The sequence below is a fragment of the Geotrypetes seraphini genome, chromosome 12, assembly GCF_902459505.1.
Source record: "Geotrypetes seraphini chromosome 12, aGeoSer1.1, whole genome shotgun sequence".
Taxonomy (NCBI): Eukaryota; Metazoa; Chordata; class Amphibia; order Gymnophiona; family Dermophiidae; genus Geotrypetes; species Geotrypetes seraphini.
Window position 1 is genome coordinate 48,256,463 of NC_047095.1, and position 22,027 is coordinate 48,278,489.

A 22,027-nucleotide genomic window follows, 5' to 3' on the forward strand; every position below is an offset into this window, starting at 1 on the left:
GGAAATAAACAAGCGAACGTAAAATCCCCTGTCCCCAAATCTTGCCCTGCAGCACACATCCAAGGAGATATGAAATTCCAGAGAGTATGTATCCCACGATCATACAGAGGCTAACCCCCATAGCACATGTGAGCAGGAGCAATCCTCGCCTGAGAGCACCACGCTACAGAATTCACAGCTACAGTGCCCCTTCACGAATAGTATGAGTGCAAAGCAGCATCCTATCGTGACTCCACATCTAACTGAAGCCCTCTCAAAGCACAAAGTCCATAGGGCACCCACAGGAGGCAACTGCTGACCAAAGTCAAGAAGAATGCCAGAGGAGAGGTAAGGCATCCCCTTGTAGCCAGACACTATTCTGTACCCGGACTATGAGGTGTCAAGTGGCTTTCCCAGAGTCCCAAGGAGATACAGTGATAACCTCAGGCACTGAGGTAGCTGATCCAACCTCTAGTCCACTCCTCCACATGTATGAACCAAGAAGGAGTGGAAAGAATAAACTCTGAGCAAGAAAGAAAGAGCTGTAAAATAGCCAGCATCTAGCCTAGCCACAGCTAACTGTCAGCCAGCCGGCACTAAACAAGGTACACTAGACCGTAAGTGAAATGGCACCCAGCCAAGGCTAACCAACCGCCCATGCGGCGGTGTTTGGGGTTGGCTGGTCAGTGGCAGTAAAGGCAGCAATGTCAGAGGCGGAGCCCGCTGTAGGGATTCGGGTAACTTGTTCCAAGCATAAAGTGCAGCAAGGCAGAAGGGACGAAATCTGGAGTTGGCAGCCGAAGAGAAGAGCACAGAAAGGAAGGACTTACCAGCTGAGCAGAGCTCATGGGGGGGGGGAATCATAGGGGTAGATAAGTGAAGAGAGATAGTGAGAGGCAGCTGAGTGAGTGCATTTGTATGTAAGTAAGAAGAGTTTGAATTGTATTTGGAAATGGATGGGAAGCCAATGAAGTGACTTTAGGAGAGGGGTGATGTGAGGTAGATCTGGGAGTTATCAACACAGAGGTCTTCCTGGAAGTCGTGGGAGGAGATCAGCGCTCCAAGTGAACACGTGTAGATTGAGAAAAGGAGCAGTCCCAGGACAGAGATACCCCAATTGATAGCGGGAAGGCTGTGGAGGATGAACCACCATTGCATACACTGAAGGTGCGATGGGAGAGATAGGAAGAAAACCAGGAGAGGATAGAACCCTGGAATTCCAACAAGGACAGCGTATCAAGGAGTGGACAATGATTAACAGTATCAAAGGTGGCAGACAGTCAAGAAGGATAAGGATCTCTCCAAGAAGGCTCTTGGATCTCTCCAAGAACAGGTAATTGGAAACTTAATTTCTGTCAAATCCAGAGAGGCTAGAAGTTCCCCCAGTGCCACCGAAGCTATGACCAAACGCAGAAGTCTCCATGTGGAGCGGCAAGAAAGAAGAAACAGAGTCTGGAGTTGGCAATGGAGAAGGGTACAGATAAAAAGGACTAATCCGATGAACAGCGTTAACGGGAGGGAGTTCACTGTTCCAAATAAATTATTTTTGTAAGTCCTGGTTGTGGTTACTTGACCTAAGGAGCTGATTGGTGCCCACAGACTGTGTGTTAGTGAGACCAGGGTTACATTTACATTTTGTTTGTTTAGCAGTCCTCTGAATATGAGATTTTCTCATTGTTTAATTACTAGTATCTTATGTCAACAGGCAGGGAGGCACCAAGTGTTCCCTGTTGAAACTTGAGGCCCAGTTGTCTTGCTGGGCAGAAGTCTACCTACAAGCTCTATCAGCAGCACATGTAGTGGGAATGGACAATGTGCAGGCCAACTATCTTAGCCGACAGACCCTAGGACACAGCTCTTTTGAAGAGCACACTATTTAGCATGACTTTTCTTCCATGTCATAAGGACCAACCTAATTTAGTCCTACTTCTACCCAATGCAGATTTATAGTTCCGATTATTCTATGGATATAAGGAGCAACAAAGGAAAATAAGTGCTACAAATCCATCATTTATCGGGGTAAAGCCAGAACTGGACCATCCTGCTCCCTACAAGAGGAAGCCAGGTGGCAACCTTTACTTTTGTCTTGCATCTCACCTACCAATAGACAGGGGTTAGACTAGAGGTACGATATAATGCAGCAGGGACAGGACTGAAGAAGGGAAGAACCTGCTCTTGTAGCGAGTAAGAAAGTGGGGTGCTCGAGTTGCCGAGAATTACCTCGCTGCTGGACAGTATATACCTCTAGCGATCCGGTCGTAGCACCGAAATCACAGTGGCAGCTAGATTCCTTAGGTTGCCAAGTGAACCAGCGGCATTACCGGAAGTGACGCGATGCAGAGCGCTACGTTGTTTTCGTGCTCGGCTGGGAACAGGGGCGGCTGTTTCTTCCACCCGAGAGTTGTTTGCCCCCCCCCCCCTTTTTTTTTTTTTTTTTTTTAATTGTTAATATCTCCAGGTTTTCTCCTGTTCCACTATCTTTGGAAAAGTGCACGGAGCGTTCGTTGGCTGAGAAGTACTAATGTTTTTGTGTTTTTCGCACCTCTGGAAAGAACGTTAAATGCGTTTGGCCCAATTGACAGACGCCCAAGTGTCAGTTAGTTCGTGGCTTCTGAACCTATTTTTATTTAAACACGTTAAGCGTGATTTTCCCGTGGTGTGTGTTGGTTTTTACAAACATGAGCAGCAGATGAGTCTCCAGTGAGCTTTCTTGAAGGGAGGGGGGGGGGGAGGAGCTGCTTGGTTTTGGCGGGGGATTTGACTGCTGCACGGTAGCAAGGCATTTTCTGTGGGTGTGTGAACACGCTTATGCCGGGTGTATCATGTCGTAAGTATTAACTTTCACCATAGCCTTGTTCCTTTTCGAAAAATAACTGTTCTTCAAGTGCACTTAGTAAAATGTCATAGATTTGAAGTGGTGACAGGGACTAGAGAATTGTGTAAGATGCTTTTATAACACCAGTGTAATTCATAACATCAGTGTAATGCTTTTATAACATTCAGTGTAATTCAAGCCCCTTTCCCTGTCTTTTAGGACGTGAACATTTTTGTTGTTGTTTTTCCATCCCTCTTCTTGAACCACATTGCATTAGGGACTACTGTCAGCTAGGTATGTCGCTGTTAGTCGCTATACTGCTAATATGTCACTAATTACAGTACTTACAGTAATTACAGTGTACTCACACATATTCCCCTGCACAGCGTCTCGCTAAAAGCTAAGTACTTTTAGTATATAGAATTTAACCACAAAGTAATACGCAAGAAGTGTGCATATATTTATATATATAAAAAAATATACTAGTTCCAATGAGGAGTGGGAGCGTAAAGCCATGCCCTATGAGAATGCTGGAGTGTGTGGTGGCCCGCTGAGGAACAGTAAACTAAAGAAAACTAAACTATAAAGGTGGAGGAAAGGTGGTAATGCTGTGAGATAATTTCTCTCAGCTGAATTGTTTAGCATCTATATTGGTTTGAACCTTCATCCAAAAACATTATTAGATAGTGCTGAGGTTTACATACTAATTACAGTAAGGCACAGTAATAGTACCAAAGTCATACTTAAAGTTATGGTGCTATATCAATTAATTGTATATAATATTGTTGAATAAAGTAAATACTATGTGAAGTTTTCAGCCTGAGGCAAAATCCTTGGGCAACTGCCTTAATAATTGTCCTCACTGTCTGTAGAAAGTCTCATTATATTGTCTCAATTCAAGACCATTCGTCACACCTCATTTGATCTCCTCCCACATCCTGGGGGAGTGAGGGCATCCCTACTTTTATGAGGGAGTCAGGGATTGTAAGGGTCATAGTGCTCAAGAAAGACTGGTTTGCTCCCAGTGCCCCTTGATATGGCAAGACCCTCCTGTTGGTAGCTCTGGTTGCAGAATTTTGAGATCTGCAGAGGTGTATAGTAACACTCACTTCACTAGGGGGTAATGTAGACATTGGGACCTTAACTTCCATTGAGAGCATCTTATATAGAATGTTTGGAATCATAAGTTGTGAATTATACACAGCCCTTAGGCTACACGTTATATACAGTATAAGAAAACTACTGTATATTCCCAGGGTTTTAGACATACTTGGTTGGAACACAAGAGAGACTTTATATGTAGCCTTTATTGGGGTGAAGATTTTCCCAGAGGGTAGACGAAAATAGTGTATATGCAGGAAAATAAAGATACTGTATTTAGCTGAATGGAGTAGAGCAGATGTCCAAGGTCCTCACTGAATGAGCCATAGAAAATCTCCAAAATGCTCCATACATTCCAAGGGATACTGTAAAAATGCTTTTTAAGTATTTCTCCCAAATAAAATATTTACAAAAGAAAAAGTGAAAGTAGCATAAGTTACATAGGGGTCCTTTTACTAAGGTGCGCTAGCCGTTTTAGCACACGCTAAATTCTAATGCATCCATTATAGTCTATGGACTATTAGCATTTAGCGCGCGCTAATATTTAGAGCACGCTAAATCGGTTAATACACCTTAGTAAAAGAGGTGGATAGTGCAGTACAAGAGAAGAGCTTATGAGGATGGCAACTACTTTATCTTCTACTCCTGGGGGTTGTGTCTGCATACTGTATTTTGTTTTTGAAAATTCTGTCCATAGTTTTTAAAAGTTCTGTATTCTTTATGGGGCTGATGCAGAAAGGCCAGTATCCTTTTTCCATCATGGCCAATCCATTAAATTTAATGTGTCATTTGGATGCCCACTCTTTCAATTTGTTAAGGTCTGCCTGCATTTTTTTTTAACAGTCTGCATGCGTTTTAACAGCTTTGAACAGTTTAGTGTCATCTGAAAATTTAATTACCTCACTCATCGTTCCAATTTCCATATCATTTATAAATATGTTAAATAGCACTGGTCCTAGTGCAAATCCCTGCAGCACTCCACTATTTACCCTCCTCTGTTTTCTGTCCAATAACCAATTCCTAATCCACAACAAAACATTCTTGTACAATTCCACTTTATTCTGGGACCAGTGGTTATTTCTATCTACCTGCCAGGATCTGTAGAAAGCATTAAAACTTCAGAGGCTTTTACCCCCTCCCCCTCCCCCTCATACCTCATCACTGAGCATGCTCCTCTGCTCACCAGTTCTTCTTCCTACAGGCCAGGATATAGGAGCTTATCTTTTCTGCTCATGTTTAATTTCATGGTATTTAAGTATCGTATTTTTCAGACCATAAGACGCACCCACCCAAACAGCCTACTGTAACCCCCAAAACAGAACCGGCCAGGTGTTTGGTAACTCTGAACTCTTCATATCGGAGGGCGTGTCGGGGCAGAGAGTGTATGTTTTTGCACTAACTAATTAATATGTCTGCATATTCCTCACTAACTGGCTAGTGAATAGTTAAGGCAGGAGCCCTTACTGCCTACAAAATGGGTGGTGGTAAGCGATCATGCAATAATTTTTTTTAAATGGTTGCACACTAATGGCAATGTTAGCACATAGCCATTATCACAAAAAAATAAAGCATTTTTACGACAGCAGAGAAATGATGTGGAAAGACCTGCATAAGAGTACATTAAGGCCACATTAAAGCCACATTTACTGCAGCTTAGTAAAAGGATCCCTTATTGTTTCATATGTTGAATGGCATGGTAAACGAGTATCTTCTCACTATACTGCTTGTTAGCTTGAATACAGGATTTAGGAAAGTGATGTGCTTGAGATCATTCAATAAGTGTTGGGCATAGTATTCAAAGCAGAGTCTGAATTTCAGAACTCGAGCCTTACCCATTATGTTGCACTGTTAGTTCTTGGCTGGCTGTGATTATGTAGTATACTTATGGACAGCTGGAGGGCAGAAAGTATTAGAAGTATTCAACTTTCTTTTTCTAGCTTTGCCATTGACAGCTGAGTATTTAGTGCAAGAGAGCCTATATTGAAGGGTGGGATAGCCCTTGGTATGCTCTGAATAGCTCTAGTACTGAAGGCTAGAAAATGGATTTCTTTGCCATTTGAACTTCTGATGGAAATTCAGTGGGGGTTTTTTTTTGTAAAACAGTAGAATCTTATGTTTTATGAAGAGAATAATCACATTTTTTAAACGTTTTTATTGCTTTGGATTTCTGTGCATTGTAGCATTACAGTGCAGTAAAGATATGTATGGTAAGTTATTTTCAGAACTTTTTTTTAATGCTCATTTTATCTCAGTATTTTCTAAACAAAAGATTTCCTTTGTAGAGTACATACAGGAGTTTTTGTTGTTGGGGTTTTGGTTTTTTTTTTTCAATATCTACTGTGCCTCTCCATATTCTGCCTTTTTCTCTTTCTGTCTCCTTTGATTAGCAGTGCTGACACTACTCATTAGTCAGCAGAATCTGCTATTGTAATGGTATCATTTCTTCTCCCTTTCCAGGCCTGAGTATGTTTCAGTGGCATACTCATGCTGTCCAGTCCCAGTGGAAAGAACAACCTGTCTCCCATGTCGCAGCACTATACATCATAGGGGTGGCCCTGCAGCGATACTATGGGCTAGTTTTACTAAGGTGTGCTATGCGTTTTAGCGCACGCTAAATCTACGTGTGCATTAAACACTAACGCACCCATTATAAGTCTATGGACGTGCTAGTGCGCTAACGCACCTTTGTAAAAGAGGGGGTATGTTTTATAGCCTGTTTACATTAACGGGTGCTAGAATATATATGTGTGTGTGTGTGTCTATCTTTATTTCTTTTTCTCTCTCCTTAGCCGCTGTCTGTGTTTTTTTTTTTTGGGGGGGGGGTTTCCTTGGCTGTCCACAACCACCCCTTGCCTGCTCCCCATCCATTATCCCTTCCTTTTACCTCCCCTGTGTCCTCCACCACTCCATCACTGCTCATCTTATCCAGCAGCAGCCCCTTTGTTTTACCTCCCCCCTGTCCATCATCACCTTCTTCCTGCTCCCCCTGCACGGTCTAGTCACTGGCCTCATTAACAATTTAAAGCAGCTGTAAAATAACCCTTAGCATATCCTCATAAGCAAAATACAAAATATCAAACCATAACCAACCTACCGCATCACTGCTTATCCTCTCCTGTATTGCATCGCAAATGGCAATGTGCCTGGTGAACCCTTTCAGCCTCGGCTACATTGGGAATGCTCCAGACTGTGTTATAACTCTTCCTTTCCCATCTCACCTCCTGAGAGTGAAAAGGAGAGTGTTTTGGACTTTTAAAAAGACCCCGGGGGAAGTTCTGAAGTGGAATTTTTGTTGTTAGTATGTGCAGAGAGGGAAGGTATAGTCCACGACACCAGGATGTTAACTTTGTAGTTGCGGCCATTTTGAAGATCGTTCTGCCCTGCTCCTTGCCTTAGTATATTTTTAAGTTGAAAGACACGGCGGCGGCGGCTCCTCTCAAGATCCCCGACTGCATCGGACTTCTGACGCAGGTGGGGATCCTGAGAGTAGCCGCTGCCTCGTCTTTCAACTTAAAAATATAGTAAGGCAAGGAGCAGGGCAGATCGAAGAACAGCACGGCTGACAGCCGCCACGTCCGACATCCGCCTCGGGGGAGACAGCCGCCGCGTCCGACATCCACCTCGGGGGAAGAGAGAGGACTTCAGGCAAGGAGCAGGGCAGACCAAAAAACAGCACGGGCCGATAGCCGCCGTGTCCGACATCCGCCTCGGGGGAGGAGAGAGAGTGTTTCGTGCGCATGCGCACTCCTACCTGAGGTGCCCTACATCTCACGGAAAACGGATGCACGCGATGGGAGTGCGCATGCGTTTTATTATATTATATATATATATATATATATATATATATATATATATATATATATAAGCAGTACAGCTCTTTTTAAAGAATGTTAAAACTGTTTAATGTTTTAACAAGATATTTCCAGTGGTGTGTTTTTTGTTTTTTTTTAACAGAGTTAAAAGATCACTGAAGTTGGATGCAGCTGAAAACAAAAATGTAAGCATTTTGTCAATTTCTGTATTTAGAGTCATGAGAAATGTATAGAGGAAAAAGAGTTTTGTCTAGTAACTAGCCTGAAAGACCAGATGGTCTAAAAATCCATCTCCAGCTCTGATTCATTATTAAAGATTACAAAAGAAATGTTACTTCCCTTTACAACTGGATATGGATGATATTGTTCCTTCACTAGAACAGTATTCAAACATCATGTAATATGGATTTAAGGATTAGTAACATTTGGTGGTTGAACAGATGACATAGTGGACCAGAAAGATGACTGACTCATGATCAGGGTTCTCGTTCGATGGATTTTCACTATCCTGTTAGATTTCAGCTAGCAGCTGACTTGGGGGATACCAGAAAGGATTATGTCACTGACAAGCTGAGATACTTTTGACAAATTCAAATCAGTCTTTGTGCTGTGGTTCCACAAAGGTCAGCTTTGTTTATAAAAAGGATATTTAACTAAGTCCAGATCTGCAGATAAAATTTATAGTAAATGTTTTACCATACTTACTCTCTCAGACAGTTGGCTCATTAATAAAGCATATTACTATGCATGGGAACAAAGCCATGCTACCTTAATAATTCAGACTCTCCATTCCTGCAAGAACAGTTATAGTAAATGACTGAAGTCCATGCCTCTATGAACTTAAGAAAGTCTCCATACAATACTCTCATTGCCAGACAGATAAACTCTTAGGAGGTCCTGACTACTCAGTACCTTGGTTAAGGAAGACTTGTTACTCATAATCCTCAAAGGTAATAAGATAGAGATGACCTGAGAAATGAGAAGCATTTTGGTTGTTCTGCATGAATCATGTAGGAGCATTTGGAAAGCCCAGGCTAGGATTCTGTCGAGAGAATGAAAATTTCCTTGATGTTACAGGCGCTGTGTAGAGGAGATATCTCCTGCAGAATCTGACTGAATTCTATAAGGCTTACACAAATGTGAATTTCATGAGCTGTTAGGCACTGGCTCAAATCAGCATATCAAAAATGTATAGGAGCTCCTGCATTGGATTGTATATAATAAAGAATGTGGATGATATAACAGTCACAGTGGAGGTACAACTATAGGCCTTCAAGAGTGATGGAGGGGGGATTTTGCAATTGTGGGATATAGGTTGTTTGGTAGAAAGAAGTTAAGACATCAGGTACGATAAGTATCACAGGACAAAGGGGAATTTATTTATGCTTCTATACTACCTGGATAAATCTCAAGTGGGCAAACCTTGTCTACAGCTGACGGGACTCTTTCTTTGCATATGGGACTTCTACGTGGACTCACTCCAAAATAAAGCTGGAAGTAAGACATTTAAAATGGAATTTCTGAATCACTGATCTCAGGCTTCAAATGGGGAAAATCTGTCACAATAAATCTGCTTAAACTGTTTTGTTGGGAGCAGAGATTGGAGGGGGGGATAGGGATAGGGAGGGCAAAGGATGGATGTTTGAAAGTTATATTGTCTCAATTTCTTTGAGTCATGTTATCTTATTTTTACAGATATTTGTTAAACTAAGGCATCAATAAAGAATTTAAATAAAAATCTGATTCATTAGGATAGCTGTACATTGTCTTTCACTGCGAGAAGAAACCATGTGGATGTTATAGTCTACAACTATAGAATGAAAAAGCGAAATGAAAACAAGTATTTATGTCAAAAAGATAGCTATTAATCTTTGCTATGCTAATCTGATGTAATTAAGCAAAAAATATCAACCCCACAATAAACTTCAACAATTTCTATCACTATGAAATGAAAATTACTGTTGCTCTTAATTTTACAAATGTAGTCATTTTGTTTTCCCAATGCCAAAAGCTTTCAGAATGTACAACCTTTATTATTGCTTCAGACTAACAGGAGGCATGGGCACCAGTATCGGAAGAAAGGCCACTGGCAAAAGGGATAGGCTAACTAAATCCATGGTGGTGGTGGTGGGGATATTCCCTTTTACACATTCTCATAGATACATGTCTATACCCTACCACTAGATAACAAATATATATCCCATACCATTTATACCCTGTATCTCCCTTCCCTCAACTACACAACTGCGGCCAACAACTAAGACACACTGTACTATTAGGGACATTTTCAAAATGCAAAAACGTCAAAAAAATAAGCACATGAATGTTTTTCTCTGCAAAACATCCAAGTGCCAATAATTAAAACAAAGAACATAGACATTTTGCAGGATGTTCACTCTCCAAAATGTCAAGCTCAGAAAAGGGCATGTTAGAGGCATGTTTTGGCTGGGCTGTGGGCTGGGTTAGACTTGGACGTTTTGCGGCAATAATCAAACATTTTGCAGGATGTCCTAGATGGAACTTTGACGTTCCAAACTAGACCTGTTTTAGAAGTGTCGTAAGTGCCAAAAAGATACACTGACTAGATGACCACTGGATGGATAAGGATTGACCCTCTCACACTCTCCCAGTAGTCATTAACCCTCCCACCCACCCCCAAAATATGAATAAAACAGTAGATACCTATCTCTAGAATAGCATCATCTGGTATGGGAAAGGTTAGTAGAGCATCACCCAGTATCTTAAATAGCCTGGTGGGTGGGCTAATGAGCCATAGAGAGAAGGACCAAGGCTCATAAGACACTCGGATCTTATTCTGGAGATTGTGCTCTGGTTGGTTGTTGGTCAGCAAGGCAGATCTTGGTACTCAAGGCTTTTGATGTAAGGCTTTTACAATGCTGCAAGGCAGATGTTTGCTATTAGGCAATACTGTCTTCTGGCTAAAAGTATCCTTAAGTGTTTCTTGTAGGTCTTGCTAGTAGGATGCTCTTCAGTGTATGCTGAGGAGATTGCGCAGAGTCCTACATTTCCTGGTTATATACAGTTCTGATCATGTCAGGTTACATGTTCTCCATTTGATAGTGGAAATAGCATCGTAGGTGCTTACACTGAGAAGGAGATGATTGTGTGGATTGGTGGCCTCTAGAGTCAGGAAGTACCTTCTGGGCTAAGCACTCTTTCATTCAAAGATCTAATGGCCTTTGAGCAGAGGCTTATGCGACTTGTTACGTTCAGAAGTACAGGAGTACAGGGTATATTGAGGGCTGAAGTAAAAGTGCAGCTTAAGATTGGTGAAACAATGATCTGTTGGGGATTTGGTGGTGTTTGAAAGCCCTTGAGTGGATCTTGTGGACATAAATGCTTTGAACTATGATTTTTATTGCATATATAAGATAAGATATGAGACTTTCTTCATACAATCACCAAATTGGAGATTGTAAATATCCACAAACTTTATTTCAAAGTATTCTTTAAATGAAATAATTCCTTGAACAGTTATCTTACGAGAGGTTTTTTTTCTGACTAATGATAGGATTAATGCCTAATTGAGATCGATATTGGTCCAAGCTAAGGCAAGTGACTGAGGTCTTTTTTTTTTCAACTTTTGAAGTTTTGCTCTTTTTTTAGTTTATTAAGTTGGTGGATCCACAATTAAATAAGCACTTTTTTGTGCTTTGTTACATGCCACTTGTCTGGAGTGGCCTGGTGGATGATGACGAGGAAGGAAAAATGTAATCTTAACTGCTAATGTCTTTTCTTGAGTCCTATCGGATCAGTCTAGGGATGTACCATGTTTGTCTGTGCAGCAGTGCCAAATCGTGCGCCTGCTCGTGCTTCTCAGCAGCCAAAGACACTCACAGCAGCCAGTTGACAGCTGAGAGAGAATAAAGCATGGAGGCTCTGGTCCCTGTAAGTCCTGACATTAGCAAGACAGGTGAAGTGAGATACATCCCAAGATAAGTCCTGGCATTGGACAGGTGAAGGGGGATGGGAAAAGGACAAAGATCACTTTGCTCTTTACAGAAAAACTGCCCTCAACCCCTGCAACTGACATCTACCTTATCTATCTCTGCAGATGATAGAAACAGTAGATTAACTATGGAAAGATATTTCACCATTAACTGAAGAACATGCAAAGATGGAGAAATACGCTGTTTTATGAGTTCAATTAGCTACTGTAGGAATAAAACTAGAGAAAAAGCAACAGGTCCTGAGGCTGTGGGCTAGCTGTGGTTTTACACCAAGGCCCACCCAGCCAGATACCATAAAGAGATAAACAGACTGTGGTCAGAAGACAGAATTCTCAGAAGAAAGAATTCATAAGAAATATCTAATGGAAAGTATCGGAGATGTTTAGAGTTGGGAGGGGGGCTTGTGCTCGGAAATACTAATATGGTGGGGAAACAGGCATTTCGGGGAAAAGGTAGGCTTTACGGAAAACAGAGTAAAACATATAACATGACGTAGATAAGAATAGCCAATAAATGAATATAGTTAGGCAGTAATGCATAAATGAATAGCCAATAAGGATGTATCATGTGATGTAAACCAACGTGGTGTTGGCCACTAAGAAATGTATAAAAACCAGGCCTTTAGGAGCCAGAGGTCAGAACAGACATCAGAGGACCTCTAGGCCTAGAGGTCACCTTCTGTATCACCTTCTGTTACACTATATACTATATGATCTATTCTTGTAAGCTGTTATTGATTGGTAAAATAAATATATACTTATTGAAGCCAGTATATAGTGTTCGAGGTCTCATTCGAGGTAGGCCTAGACAGCGGCCTATCTACCTCACAGCGGGGCAGGAACTTGGAAAGTTCGCTCCTGCCCGCTGCACCTCCACCGATGATCAGCAGTAGAAGTATAAGGCTAGGACAAGAAGGGCGGCAGGATGTAGAGCCTGGTGGCGGCCTGCAATAATTTTGGAAGGGGGTGTATTGGCTCAAATTTAAACTGGGACCCCCATTTTTGGGCCAATTTGTTAGCCCCAAAATCCCAGTTTATATTCGAGTATATATGGTAAAATTCTGTTGGACAGTATATATACAGTATAATACCCTAGACTGGGAAAAGCAAATAGGAAATGTGTTATATATTGTTAAGAGATATAACTGAGTCAGGGTGTGTGTAATGGAATCCTGAAAATATTGAGAACTGTACTTGATTTTAATTTGAATTGCTTTTTAGTAGCTACATTGTACGTATTTTATCCCTTTAGATTATTCAGAATTTGATATACTGTACTACATTCGGAGTACCATCATTGTAGCTTACCATTTAAAGCTATAATTTGTAAGTCCTAAAGCAGGAAAAGAAATTGTACCTCCCTATATAAAAGAGCAAAGGAAAAGATAGAAGGAATTAGAATCTATTAACTTACAATGTATTTATTATTTCTCTTTTTCTGCAGACCTATAGGTTAATGTATAGCAAGGCTACTGTGGTTGACTCAAATTGGGAACCGATGCTCTCATTTATTGCTCCTGTTAAGACCCTTTAACGGGATGGATCAAAGAAGTTCATGTTCTTGTCCTGGAGGCACATCAAGCAGGTTTGGTGTCCAGGATTTCTGTAATGATTATGCATAAAATAAATTTGCATGCAGTGGATTTATCTCATGCGTATTCATTGTATATAATTTGACATTTAAAATCAGACTGACTGGAGTTTAAATACCTACATGATATAGATATGCATGAGGTGAGTCTATTTCATTTGAAAGGAAGCTCCATTATGAGAGGGGACAGGATGAAGTTAAGAGGTGATAGTCTCAAGAGTAATCTAAGGAAATACTTTTTAACAGAAAGGGAAGTAGATGTATGGAATAGTCTCTCGCTAGAGGTGTAGAAACAAAACCCATATCTGAATTCAAGTAAGTATGGGACAGGCATGTGGGATCTCTAAGGAAGAGGCAAAGATAGTGGATGCTGCAGATGGGCAAACTAGATGGGCCATTTGGCCTTTATCTGCCGTCATGTTTCTATGTTTCTATGACTGGGTGTGCCTTAAGGATTATAGTGGTATATAGAAAGCTGCAATAGGTTGTTTATCATGTGGAATTTCAGTATCATTGTCTTTATTTCATTTCCATATTTATAATTTGTGCTTATTTAGTGTGGTTGTAATTTTTTGTAAACCACTTTGAATCTAGTTGGAGATGTAGCGGGTATATAAGACACCATTAGCATTAGTTCTTTTTGGTTTTGTGCACAGTAGTTCTCTAATGCTGTTTTGTCATAAATGCATGCTACCTACGTGAAATAGCATAAAACACAGGTACTGATCTATACATTGCAATTTAAAAATTGGCTCATCTGCTATTCATATATTGTGTGACGTGAAACTAGGAGTGGAAATGTCCTAAAAAAAGGTGGACACAATGGCTCAAAAAAACTCAATGACTCGACATGTACATGTTTCGGCCAAACTGGCCTGCCTCAGGAGTCTGGTGAGTCTTCAAACACAAAGATATATTAATCCAAGTGCTTGATGCATGAACGCACTGGGTTAAAGATGCAGTAGAAGTCACTTATCTGGAAAGGCGACCGCGAAGGATTGGGTTTTCATCTGAATGGAACTGATCCTTGGGCAGCGTTTGGAAACCTTATAGCTGTGAGAAGAAGCATGGATTTACAAGACTGTACCAGATAAGTGACTTCTACTGCACCTTTAACCCAGTGCTGCAAGTTTGTATTTGATTACTAGTAGCTGTATATCAGCGTTCATGCATCAAGCACTTGGATTAATGTATCTTTGTGTTTGAAGACTCGCCAGACTCCTGAGGCAGGCCAATTTGGCCGAAACATGTACATGTCGAGTCATTGAGTTTTTTGAGCCATTTTTGGATAAATAAAAAGTATATTTTAGAATCAAATTGTGTCCATGTTTTTTTAGGACGTTTCCACTCCTAGTTTCACGTCTTTGAGATTGTGGATTTGGTTCTCCTGTTTTATATTTTGTTTTTTATTCAGATATTGTATCCATGACATTATATGATTAAAATAAAGGTTTTTAATTTAATTTTGTTTTAATTTGGCAAGAAAATACCCATTTGGGTGTTTGTTAGTGATGGTTAGTATTTTGTAAGATGTCCTTGCACCATCCTGGCACTGAATAGACCAACTTTAGAAAATCAGCCACTTGATTCTAGTAACCACTTGATTCTAGGCTGCAATGGGTACCCCTGTCAGCTCTCTTTGATGCAGTATGCCACTTGGATATTTCCAGTGCTATTTTATTGACTTAAGTTCTCAGTTGGATTCAAGTCTGGTACTGGGTTGACCAATTGACGGCAGAGATCTTTTTGGATTTCTTCCAGAAAACAGCATATTTTGCTCAATGTCATGGGGATGTCACCTGGAAAGTTTTTCTGCTGATAGAATCATGCAGTTTTGCAGTATCTTTATGTATTCCTTGGAATTTTCTATGCAGTTGATGATTTGAAGATGTCCCAGCACACTTATCATTCAGTCTCAAGCTATGATCTTCAAGAAATGTGTGACGGACATATTCAAATGCTGACTTGCATTCTTCACCTGAAAATCACCTCCAAAGAGGCAAAAAGTGCCTTTTGTCACTACTTTTTCCCACAACTTGCAAAGCCATTTTGAGTACCTCCTTGCTCGACCTGTACTTCCTCTATGCCTCTGTCAACAACAGCTTCTTTTTGCTTTAGATCCCCTTAATCCATAGTCTAGATATCATCTACCCCCTGTAGATGAAGAAACTGCCACTCACTCCAAAGTTGTCTGCTGCCTAAGTAGTTGAGGTGATATGGTTAGAATTATGCAACTATAATTGGCTAAAGTTGGAGCCACTTTTGCTGCAGGATCCAATTCTTCTTAACTTTATTATTTGCTAAGTAGCAGACAAAATAAATGCATATCCAATGTACAAAACTTGTTGCATTTGAAAGAGGAGTGAACAATGAAGCACATACCTATGTATCTAGTTGACTGGGGGTTTTTTTCTCCCAGTACAGGTATTTGTATTTTAACTTCTTTCTATTTATTTTTATTGTAAACTGCTTAGACATTTGTTAAGTGGCATATCAAGATTTGAATAATTTATGATCCACCAAAACATCTACTGTTATGTGAAAAACTGCATACTGAAGCTCTAGAATAGCATTAAGATCTGTTTATTCCAGACTTTTATGTACCACTGTATTTATTTATTCAATTTTCTATACCGTTCTCCCAGGGGAGCTCAGAATGGTTTACATGAATTTATCCAGGTACTGAAGCATTTTTCCCTATCTGTCCAGGCGGGCTCACAATCTATCTAATGAACCTGTAGGTTGGGAATCGGTGGGTTTACCGTGGCAGAAATAAATCTGAAAACTATAGGAAACTAACTTTCATTTTAAAGAAATGTTTTGGCTCCTATTAAGTTCATAATGCTGTACATCTGAGGAAGAATATTTTAACTTTCTATGAGTTGCTATAAGCTAAAGCTCAGTTAAAATGAAGGAGGTGTATATTCAAAAATGATTTGTGTGGTTAGCTTCACAGTTAAGCACATAAGGTTCCTTTTATTAAGGTGAGCTAACCGATTTAGCACATGCTAATGATTAGTGCGCCCTAAATGCTAAGACATTCATTATATTCCTATGGGCATCTTAGCATTTAGCAGATGCTAAATCGGTTAGCGCACCTTAATAAAAGGACCCCATAAATTTTTGTCTCCAAGAATTTGGGGCGTGTGGCCATGTAATGTTTGGCCCAACAACTTGTTGTCCAGGCAAAGGTTATTTGGATATAAGTAGTAGAATTTGTTTTGGCTAAAGTTAACCAGAGAGTAATGCTATCAATTTCAGCTGAACTTTGTGCAGGCTAACTGAGGCCTTGTGCTGTATATACTTCACTATAAATCAAGAAATTTAAGCAAAAGAAAATCACATAAAGCTTGGGATAGTCTTATCTACTGATAACACCCGTAGACAGTTAAGAAAAAAATAGTGATTTTTTTTTCACCTCCTACCCCACTGTGCACACTCCTGTCAACTGCACCACTCCCCTTGCTTATTGGCTGTGTGCTTTCTGTGCTCAAAAGTCTTCTATTTGGCACCAGCACTACAGCTTACAGTGCCCGACTTCTGCTCCAGAGCACATACTCTCTGACCTGACCTATCATCCCCTACCCTGGTGAAACAAGACTTTTGAGCATTGATGGTACATGGCAGTTGTTTGGGGGAAGGCTGGGAACAACCAAAAAAGCAAAAGGGTCATGCTAGGTCTATAGGTTGCTGGAATGGGGGCAGCAGCCAAATCCATGCTGGCTGTATGGGGTAGGGATCAGCAGAGAGGGCATCCTGGATCTGAGAAGGGGGTAGCAAAGAGCATGCTGGATCTGGGAGGGAAGCAACAGAGAGAGCATACTGGATCTGTGTAGTGGGGTGTGAATGAGGCAGGGAGAAGGGGTGTTAGCTGAGATGGGGTGCAAGTGAGGTTGAGAGAAAAGTGTGTGTATGTGTGTGTCATGAAGAGCAGCCTGTTGACTTATGTGTATGCATCAGGGAGAAAGACCTGTTGGAGCGTGGGGTCCAATTTGGCTGTGTCAATTAACCAATTGGTTACTGTGTATACTTTTCTATGGGTCACACCAATTTTGCCATTTTTATTCACAATTGCCTTCAATGTTATACACAAGATTGACTTATGGCCTGGAGTTAATCCGATCACTTCTTTTGTCCTGTATTCAACAAGACAGATTGGGATAGACTGGAGTGGGCTTTGACAGCAATTCCAGTAGCTGGAACATAAGGACAGTGCCAAGCAGACTTCTACAGTCTAAGATCAATTATTTTATACCACATTCTTTGTTGGTATAAACATGAATTTGATAGTGTGTGTGATTTGTTTGGCAGACTGAATGGACTGTTAAGGTCTTTTATCCCAGGACAAGCAGGCATGATATTCTCACATGTGGGTGACGTCATCTACGGAGCCCCAGCGCGGACAGCTTTTCAAGCAAACTTGCTAGAAGTTTCAAGTTTGCACACTGCACCACGCATGTGCTAGCCTTCTTGCCACTAGAGGGCGCATCCCCACCTCGTGGTCCTCAGTTCTTTTTCATCCGCGGAGCCAGAAGCCCTGTGGAGAAATTGTGCTAAATTTGCCTTCTGTCGCCGCGGCTGTGTGGGGTTTTTTCGCACGGTCGCTGCGTTTTTTCGTCTCTTTTTGCTTTGTTTCTTTCTTTTTAAAAAAAAAAAAAAAAAAATCTTCGTATTCGTTACTACCGGGGGCTCCCGGTAGCCGTGGCCGAGGAACCTCGCTTGTTCCCGGCTCGCTTGTGGGCCCATGTCCCGGCCCGTAACGGGCTTTAAAAAGTGCGGGCGCTGTGAAAGACTCCTTTCGATTACTGACCCGCACAGGTGCTGTTTGAGGTGTTTGGGGCCCCAACACCCGACGGCATCCTGCGATAAGTGTGCCACCTTTCAGAAGCGGGCACTTAAACGCCGAAAGGCCCGTATGGCGGAACTTTTCTCTGTGGAGTCCCCGCCGGGGAAGGCCTCGAGTTCGGCCTCGGCTTCGGCCCCGGCCTTGACCTCGGCCTCGACATCGGCCTCGGCCTCAGCTTCGGGACCGTCGGCTTCGCCTCGGGCCTCGGTGCCTTCGAAGCAGCTGCCCTCTTCCAAGGCCTCGGGTAAGTCTCCGCTTCCCTCCTCAGCTCCATCTAAGAAGCCATCCTCGGGCTCGTCGGCGGGTGGGCCCGCCTCAGTGAAGCCCAAGTTGCCATCGTCCGCTGCCCCGAGGGAATACTCGAGACCGAGGTCGCCCTCTGAGGAGCAGCGGCAGGTCTTGCCGCAGGGGATGTCAATCCCCGTGTTCCAGGAATTGCTCCGGGCGTTAATCGCCTCGGAGCTCACCGGGGCCATTGACCAGCTGCACCAGGCTTCGGCCTCGGCAGCTTCGGCCTCGGAGGCTTCGGCCCCGGTGGCCCCGCAGTTGGCGACCTCGGTCTCGGGTACCGGGGCCTCGGTTCCCGAGGCGCCCACGGCTCGACCTCGGTGGTTCCCTCGGACCCGGCTTCGCGAGATCCGCCGGGGCGTAGTGTGCGCCCGAAGGACAAGGGGCGCCGAGTACGAAGACTTTCGTCCTCGTCCTCGGGGTCCTCGAGGGGTTCGTCTCCCTCGGGCAGGTCTCGAGCGAGGCGCAAGCCGAGGAAGGCTAAGAGGTCTCGGACCTCGCCTCGGCGGCGTGGTCGCTCGTCACCGGCCAGGGGCGGTGCCTTGCAAGTTCGGGATTTGCGGGTTGATAACCCCATTTTGTTCCGGTCTCCGGCCAGGGAGAGCTCTCGGGCTTCCTCGCCCGGGCCGAAGGGGCGGACCTCGGTGCCTCGGACCCCGGGGGGATCCCCGAGGGGTTCCTCCAGGCGCACCCGGTCTCCGACTCCGTCGAGGTCGCAGGACTGTGCCTCTTTGGGGTCGGGGTCGGGTAGGGAGCCCAGATACTCCAACCAGGCCTCTCCCTTCGGCTCTGCCGGGAAGTCTCGGTCTCCCTCTCCTCCTGCTAAACCCTCGTCCTTTACGAGGTTTGTGCAGGATATGGCTGCGGCTTTGGGTGTTGACTTGTCGGAAGGGTCCACTTACACCAAGGAGTTTTTGGAGGAGCAGGATCTCCCTGCCCCCCCCAGGGAGTCGCCGCGCCTTCCAATTAACAAGGTCCTCTGTCAGACCTTTCTGAGGAATCTTGAGGCTCCATTGACGGTCGCGGTGGTCCCCGCCAAAATGGAGTCTAAGTATCGCACCCTTCCCATCAAAGGGTTTGAGAAGGGCCAACTTTCCCATACTTCGCTCCTGGTGGAATCGGCGGTCAAGAAATCTCAGCCTTCCCGGGTCTCGGCGACGGTCCCGCCTAGTAGGGAGGGCCGGACCCTTGACAAATTTGGGCGCCGTCTCTATGCGAACTCTCTGATGGCGACCAGGGTCCTGAACTACGCCTTCTCGTACTCTTCCTTCCTCCGTACGATGGTGAAGGACCTCCCCTCCTTTCGGGAGGTGATGCCTGAGTCGCATAGGGACCGGTTCGCCACCTTTAGTTCCAACCTGACCCAGCTGCGCCTCTATTTATTCCACGCGGTTTATGATGCATTTGAACTCGCCTCGAGGGTGTCCGCCTGTGCAGTGGCCATGCGCCGGCTGGCGTGGCTCCGTACCCTCGAAATGGAGGCCAATTTGCAGGAACGCCTGGCTAATTTGCCTTGCGTTGGCGTGGAATTGTTTGATGACACTTTGGATGCGGCGACGGAGCGACTTTCCAAACAGGAACGCTCCTTGGCCTCTCTGGTGAAGCCGAAGCCTAAGGCGCCTGCTCAGCGCCCCTTCAGGCAGCCTCCGAGGAGATACCCTCAGAAGTCCACACCGGCCTTCTCCAGACCGCCCCCTCGAAGACAGCCCCAGCAGAGTAGAGGCGGCCCCTCTAAACCTGCCGCGCAGGGGGCCGCCAAGGCCGCGCCGTCCTTTTGACGGGATAGGCGGTTGGGGGCGGGCCCCCACCGCAATATCGAGCCACCCCCTCCCCATCGGGGGTCGGCGGACGGCCTTTGCCGGGGCCTGGTCGGTGATCACGTCGGACGCCTGGGTGCTCGGGATAATCTCAGACGGCTATTCGCTGAACTTCTCCTGTCCGCCTCCGGACTTGCCCCCCGGGGCTTGCCCTCCCAATCGGAACCAGCTGGCCCTTCTCCTGGAGGAAGCCAGCGCCTTGTTGAGCCTCAGGGCGGTCGAGGTGGTGCCTCGCGATCAGATGGGCCTGGGGTTTTACTCCCGTTACTTTTTGGTCCCAAAAAAGACCGGGGACTTGCGCCCCATTTTGGACCTCCGGAAGCTCAACAAGTTCCTGGTCCGAGAGAAGTTCCGTATGTTATCGCTCCCGGTTCTCTATCCTCTTTTGGAGGAGGGGGATTGGATGTGCTCCCTGGACTTGAAGGAAGCTTACACCCATGTTCCGGTGCATCCCGCTTGCCGCAGGTTCTTGCGGTTTCAGGTCGGGGATTTGCACCTGCAGTATCGGGTTCTTCCCTTCGGGCTGGCATCTTCCCCTCGGGTATTCACCAAGTGTATGGTGGTGGTGGCGGCGGCCCTGCGCTCGCGGGGTCTACAGGTCTTTCCCTATCTGGACGATTGGCTGATCAAAGCCCCGTCCAGGGAGGGGGTTATCTTAGCGACCCGACAGACTATCAGTCTTTTACAGGGCCTGGGGTTCGAAGTGAACTTCCCCAAGTCTCAATTGCGTCCGGCACAGTCTCTCCAGTTCATTGGAGCCGTGCTGGACACGGTTCGCCTTCGCGCTTTTCTCCCCCCGCCCCGGCGGGAGACTCTGCTTCGGTGGAGTCGTCATTGTCGAGGGCAATCACAGGTGTCGGCCCAGCACATGATGGTTTTGCTGGGTCACATGGCGTCGACGGTTCACGTCACGCCGTTCGCTCGCTTGCACCTGAGAATCGCGCAATGGACTCTGGCGTCGCAGTGGCGCCAGGATCGCGATCCGGTGTCTTCCCGGATATCAGTAACTCCTTGTTTACGTCGATCGCTCCGTTGGTGGACCGACTCTTCCAATTTGTCAGGGGGTTTGCTGTTTCGCGTTCCTCCTCACACCAAGGTCTTGACGACGGACTCTTCCGAGTACGCGTGGGGAGCGCACCTGGACGGTCTGAGGACGCAGGCTCTGTGGTCGGCCGAGGACCGTCGGTGCCACATCAATGTGCTGGAGCTTCGCGCCATTTTTCTGGCTGCGCGAGCTTTTGTCCACCTGCTGCACGACCAGGTAGTACTCGTGCGGACGGACAATCAGGTAGCGATGTACTATGTCAACAAGCAGGGGGGTACGGGCTCTTGGCCTCTATGCCAGGAGGCTCTCCGTCTTTGGGACTGGGCAATTTCCCAGAATATCTTCCTGCGGGCGGTCTACATTCAGGGAGAGCAGAACCAGCTGGCAGACAAACTCAGTCGTCTTCTCCAGCCGCACGAATGGTCTCTGAACTCCCGAGTACTTCGCGAGGTTTTCGACCGCTGGGGAACTCCTCAAGTGGATCTGTTTGCCTCTCCGGAGACTCGCAAGTTACCCCTCTATTGCTCTCGGATCTACTCTCCGGATCGTCTCGAAGCGGATGCCTTCCTCCTCGAATGGGAGGGGAGGTTCCTTTATGCGTTTCCACCGTTCCCTCTGATTTTGAGAACGCTGGTTCATCTCAGATCGGCCGGAGCCTCCATGATCCTCATTGCACCTCGGTGGCCAAGGCAGCCCTGGTTCTCCCTACTTCTTCAACTCAGTACCAGGGAACCTCTGCTTCTACCGGTGTTTCCCTCTCTGC

General features: G+C 44.7%; 2 protein-coding genes across 6 annotated transcripts in view; one reads left to right on the top strand and one right to left on the bottom strand.

The window, feature by feature from the left end:
• The window catches only part of EFCAB7 (EF-hand calcium binding domain 7), an 88,229-nt gene extending 85,903 nt beyond the window's left edge, over positions 1–2,326 (bottom strand). Inside the window, exon 1 of one of the 2 annotated variants that reach the window (XM_033915975.1) lies at positions 2,200–2,326. The gene's annotated coding sequence lies outside the window, so the exon portion shown is untranslated. The remainder of the gene's footprint in view (positions 1–2,199) is intronic. The other variant, XM_033915976.1, reaches the window with a different exon arrangement.
• A 113-nt stretch (positions 2,327–2,439) lies between these two features.
• ITGB3BP (integrin subunit beta 3 binding protein) overlaps positions 2,440–22,027 on the top strand; it is a 93,990-nt gene continuing 74,402 nt past the window's right edge. For all 4 annotated transcript variants that reach the window (XR_004536683.1, XM_033917224.1, XM_033917225.1 and 1 more), the window contains exons 1-2: positions 2,440–2,806; positions 7,850–7,892. Coding sequence is in view for 3 of the 4 variants with exons in the window: in XM_033917224.1 (XP_033773115.1) it covers positions 2,802–2,806; positions 7,850–7,892 (48 nt within the window). In the remaining variant the exon portion in view is untranslated. The remainder of the gene's footprint in view (positions 2,807–7,849; positions 7,893–22,027) is intronic.